The following is a 6,000-nucleotide window of genomic DNA, read 5'->3' on the forward strand; positions in this document are numbered from 1 at the left end:
ATGCAAGTGAATAAAGAAGGCACAAGAATAATAATTCAATTTTGACTCCTCCCCCCCAAAAAAAAAAAAAAAACTGAAAAATGGAAAAAAATAACAAAAAAATAAAAAGGAGAATAAAAAAAAATCATGTCAGACACTAAGAGAGTTAAATTCATCTTTGGTCGCTACACTTTTTTAAATTTCCTATCTTGGTCACCATAAATTTTATTTAATGCAGCCACTGTACATTCTAAATTGTTATAATTCACCTGCAAAATTGATGGAACTATTGGACTAAATTGCAATAATTTTTAGAAAGTACAGTGACAGATTTGCAAGGATTTAGAATGTGTTGTGATTAACAGAATAAAACTTCCCTGTTTATATATCCATAGAAAAAGTCATCTATTAGCAATCATGTAGAAGCTAGGAAACACCCAACAAGTTGGGTCCATGGCATTTTAATAGGAGCAAACCATGTATAAAAGCACAGGTATAACAAACAGAAAACACTCTTGTGCTGAACAAAATCTAAAAATCAATCACAGTACATTATCTTCCAAACTATGCTCAAATTAGGAACTCGTCTGCCAACAATTGAGTGCTGACTATCTAACCCCTCAATTACATTAAGCAGCATATCAACTCCAGCAATATGACAGAAGCATATTTTGGGGGAGAATTCAATTATAGAACAAGTCAACAACTGCAACATGAAACTATTGGGGAAAAAAGTAGCATTCACCTTGGAGGTAAGCTCGTCTAAAGCCGGATAGGCAGCAGTCTCCAGTTCCATTGTCCGTGCTGCAAGAAAACTACAAATAGCTTCCAGAGCTACCTCCAGGGCTCGGAATTCAAATGGAGACTCTGTATCACATATTTCAATTTTCAAATCATTCAAACATCAATGGATAGCCAAAAAAACACAAAGTGAGTATATCCTCTTCTAAAATCATGGAATTAAAAAGGAAATGACAGTCAAATTCTAAAAGTCAATAAAAAATGGTCCTCTCAATACTGTAAATTGAATTTACCTTTCTTTTAATGTGATGTGCTCATTAAATAGTTATAACTTACCATCCTCATCAGCTGCTTCGGCATCATTTTGCCTGCTTAGGGGCTCCTTTCCATTGCCTTGGCCTGGGTAAATGCCAACATTTACAGGAGGCAATCGCCTTCGGAGTTCCTCAACAACAGGGATAACATTTTCATCCAGTGGATCTCGAAGCAGTACCTATACAATAACAAAATCAAAATCAAAATCAAAATTTGGTAAACTAATCCAAACTTAAATTTTAGTAACAACTACTTCGGCTCTTCCTTTCTATGAGGAAGAAAGGGCGAAATGACATAGTTGATAAGGGAAAATGCCACTGTCAGCGAGAGGTTGCTTAATGGAGACCTTTTTTTTGTGTTGGGAGGGGGGGGGAGACTGTGGTAATATTTATCCATCAATAGCAAGGTGTATATACTACAGCCAATGAATTATAAGAAAGATCCAAACCAAATGCCAAAATAGTTGAAGTAGAAGAATTCCCAAACAAGAATAGTGCAAGCTTTGAGCAATTGAGATATATTACATTCACAAAATGTAGGTACTATTCAAGTTCAATGAGAATGCAGGGAACTTCTTAACCTTTGACAAAACAGACTGCCCAAAAGCACTCACAAGAAGGGGAACCATTGGGCAATAAGCTAGTTCACCTGTTTTTGGGCTTTTCTGTATTGCATTGGAGCCATGATTTTACAATATAAAAAAAACCCAACTTTCACCGCCATGTTGTGCTTCTGCTTCCCTTCCCTCCCCAACAAGCGCCTCCCCTCAAAAAAAATAAAAAATAAAAAACAAACTAACTAACTATAAGTTTGGTACGTAAGGACAGAATAGAATTGAACTATAACTTGATTTCTTTATTTTTTTTCATTTTTGGATTAAATTTTATATCGTAAACCAAATGTGACATTAATGTTGGCTATGAAAAGCAACACAGCCCCAAAGCCACATATAGTAAAATTTACTAATAATCCAAATGCCTAAAGCTATCCTAATATCCTGGCCCAAGCCTAAAATGGCATCCAGCTATCTCACCACCATTTACTATTCGTTCCCTCTGTGATTACTGATTTAGTTCTCTTATTTAACTTAATGATATTGTTGCTGCTTCTTAACATATCAAGCTATGCTTAGTGTAATTATTACTTAACAAAAAAAAAACCTCTAAGGCTAATGAGGTTGATAGATAAACTGCAAAGATTATACATTTCAACTTCAAATGCCATAAAACTTCAACAATAAATAATAAACGAAATAATCAATAATAAATCTCACCTCCTCAGCAGTGATTATTGCCTTGATGTGCTGAGAAACACAACAGCAAAAAAATATCAAAAAGCGTTCAGTATCATGAAAATAAAAACCAAGAACAAAATTAACCCACGAACAGCGGGCCCGAATAAACCAAAAAAAAAAAAATCAAACAAAAATATACCTCCAAGTTCAAAACGATGGCCTTCTCACGACCCAATATAGTGGAAGGGTAGGATAAGAGGGGGTCGAGAATCCGAAGATCCCGAGCGTGAATCTGAACCCGGTGCATGATAGCGTACTTGTCCACATCCAACATCGTCCCCTGCCCTGTACAGTCCAACATCACCCAACTCCTGGACGACGCTGTCTTCTTCTTCAGAGCCGCCTGTAGTGGATCCACAGGCACAATGTATCCCTCCCGACCCATCTCCAACCATCACAAATCACATGCCCAATCCTCCAAATCCCAAAAACCTATAATCCTGTTAAAATCTTTTTGCATTCAGCGATATGAGTTTGTGATGCGTACGAAATTATTGATACGGAATCAGATTCCAAAACAACACCACCGCTCGATTCTGAAAATAGGATTACATGGCTGAAGAGAGAGAGAGGAAGGGAGAGACGGCAACAGAGGTTTAGGAAGGAAGGGGACGGTGGGCGGTGGTAGTGTTTTAACCTGCGCATTGGCGGCGTACGTGAACTACTCGCCTTCTCCGAGTAAATTTTTCCTTTTTATCACACACACTATATATGAAAGTTCTATGAAAATAAATATTTTGTAATTTTTTTAATAAATTGGAGGAATGTGATTGGTTATGTTTTCTCGCAGTGTTTAGAATATAATTAATTCGTAGTTTTTAGAAACTTCTATACGAGCTCATTTAAATATGTTGAGTTTTAAACATTTTAGCTTTATCTAGAAATGTTAGTATTGCAAGTTGCTTAATATGTTTTTTTTTATTTTTTTTTTGGGTTAAGAATAGCTTAACTTGGCGAAATCACTCTTTAAGTTTTGTTTAGTAAAGTTAAACTAAAACAAACTATTGAAGAGTTCTTTAACCAATATGCATAGGCTAGATCCAGAGTTGGCCACTTCCTCTCTCTCACTAATCGACTTCTGACCTTTAGCAAAATGACAATCATCTCCTCTTGAGATTTTAAAATTTTAGGAATTTCTCTTGAGATTTCAAAAATCTCACAAACCTCCACTGATATTTGTTAAAAAGACACAAACATATTCTTATATTTTATAAAAAGACAAATTTTTTTATGAGAAGCCTGTGATATTTTTGAAACAATAAGAGAGGTAAATGTCTTTTTGCCAAAACTAAAAGGAGGTGAATGTCTTTTGCCCTTATTATTATTATTATTATTATTATTATTATTATTATTATTATTAATGAAAATTGACCTTTCTATTTTGAAATCAAATCAACTTGACATTCAAACCAAATGTGAAACTTTTTTTTTTATATTTGTATGATTGGGGTAAGAAAAAACCAAGTTTACCCTTAATTAATCATGTTCAAATAGATTATCGATATATTTTTTGAAATACCACTCAAAAATCAAATAGTCAAAGCTAACTAAATCAAGTCAAGCTTTTTGTAAATTTAAGCTACTAATTAAAATCCATCAAGACCAAGTTTTGACGTTAGTATGAATCTCAATTGTTGGGTAGATAATTAAAAATAATGTAATTTATTAATATTCAAAAATAGTTGCTTGAGTTAAACAAATCTTTTGCAAACATGTTGACAACTAAAAATCAAGAAAAATGGTGAATTTGGCTTTAAATCATAATTGCATATTTGGAAACATTATAAAAAATTAATTACATAAACAAGGAGGTCATAATATATTAACACTATATATACATACATACATACATACATACATACATACATACATATATATAATAGTCATTTGAAACTAAATTTGCTAAGAAGAAAATGACAAAATAGTATATTTAAAAATTAAAATTGATAATTATTAATAACAGGGTTTCTTAATGAACAAAATGTAATTGATGTATGTAAAATATGAAGAGAACAAAAATTTAGACATTGAACTTAATGGAATCAAGGTGAATTTACTCCAAATATGGCAATGTTTAGTGCACTGGCTCTTATGTCTTGTTTAGTATCGAGCTAGACATGTGGGTGGGCCCTACACTCACATGAACCTAACCGTTCGCATATAATTTGAGAATGCCATAGGATATAAGAACTCAAATTATTTATTTTTATTTTTCTTTTGTGGGAATTCACTCCATGTAATTTTTTTGTTGGGAAATCTTACGAAAACAACATAAAAATATTTTTAAGACCAATTTCCTAATATATTAAGTTTCAGCACTAGAATCAATGAACATTTTCTCATGTGTCGAATACTTTAAACTCCTATCTGTGCTACACATACATAAATAGAATTTCAAGGAGAAAAGATGTCCACGATATAGGTGTTATGTACATGATTGTTAGTTTATTCTTTGGCAAATAGCCCAACAGTCCCACACATTTTGTGCAATTCAAATATTTTAAAATTTCTTAATTCTTTATTAAATTTGTGGAACTTCAAGAATATGATATATATTCATATTCATGAATTTAAAATAGAAATGAAACAACACAAAAATGTAGGTTCATATCAATGATAATTGTGAAAATTTATATTAATTTGCAATGGAGATACAATTCAAATATTTTGTAAATTCTAAAATCTTTATTAAATTTACCGAACCTCAACCCCAAACACTAAAATGTCATTTGCAACTTAAAAAATATTAGGCAAAGAAAAATAAAATTTAGAATAATCCCCTTTTTATATTTGGTTATTTAGGAAGAAAGAAAAATAAAAAATGTACCATATCAATGAACAAAAAATTAATTTTACACTTTGATATTTTTAATTTTTAATCATGTTTAGTAGGATAATAACAAGAGCATTTAGTTCTTATTCATAATCACCAAGTCTCTTCACTATGTATACATTTCATACATTGATCAACATTAATCAAAGCTGCCACTACTGCCTGCAGGGAGAGTGCTCCCTTGTCATTGTATTGCATCATAAATAAGAACTATGAGATGGTTTGTCATATGTAGGATTGGAATTATATTCATCAATTCTAAGACTTCAAACTCTCATGTGCATAACAAAAGCAAATGCAAATGCAAGTGCTAAAAAATTTTAAGAGGGAAAGAAAAAATTTCCCAAATTTTAGAGAAAAAAGAAACTCATAATATAGATTATTGTAATATGTGGCTTATATCGAGTGGAACACGTGTATAGAGAAAGCAAGCTGATGGCAGAAGTAGAGCGGAGTGAAACAACGGTATTAGCCTTTTTGGGCTTATAATTTATTATTTAATTGGTTTGGATGATTAATGGGTTGAGTTTTGGAATTTGTGTATTCCCAAGAGGGGGGTGAATTGGGTATTTAAAAATTTCTCCTCTTAGGTTTATCCAAATCAACAGTATTACGTAACCTAGGGTTTTTATAATCATATACTAATTGCGCAAATAATGATATGTAGAAATTAAATTATGCGCAGCATTCATAATCAAATGAAAATAACATACAAGTGCAGTAAATAAATTGTTGAATTATAAAGTAGACACACGATATGTTATCGGGGTTTGGCCAATACTGTCTATGTCCCCACCTCAACTCGCAAGCCAGAGGATTACCACTATTACTCACTTAA

At 32.4% G+C, this 6,000-nt stretch overlaps 1 protein-coding gene across 1 annotated transcript in view; it reads right to left on the minus strand.

Moving 5' to 3' along the window:
* Window positions 1-3,009, minus strand: part of LOC131150908 (magnesium transporter MRS2-2) — a 43,918-nt gene extending 40,909 nt beyond the window's left edge. Inside the window, exons 1-4 of the mRNA XM_058101980.1 lie at window positions 2,469-3,009; window positions 2,309-2,338; window positions 1,057-1,213; window positions 725-846 (exon numbers count right to left, since the gene is read on the minus strand). Of these exons, the coding sequence (XP_057957963.1) occupies window positions 725-846; window positions 1,057-1,213; window positions 2,309-2,338; window positions 2,469-2,714 (555 nt within the window). The 5' untranslated portion in view covers window positions 2,715-3,009. The remainder of the gene's footprint in view (window positions 1-724; window positions 847-1,056; window positions 1,214-2,308; window positions 2,339-2,468) is intronic.
* Between the last annotated feature and the right edge of the window lie 2,991 nt (window positions 3,010-6,000).

The sequence above is a fragment of the Malania oleifera genome, chromosome 3 (genome assembly GCF_029873635.1).
Source record: "Malania oleifera isolate guangnan ecotype guangnan chromosome 3, ASM2987363v1, whole genome shotgun sequence".
Lineage (NCBI taxonomy): Eukaryota > Viridiplantae > Streptophyta > Magnoliopsida > Santalales > Ximeniaceae > Malania > Malania oleifera.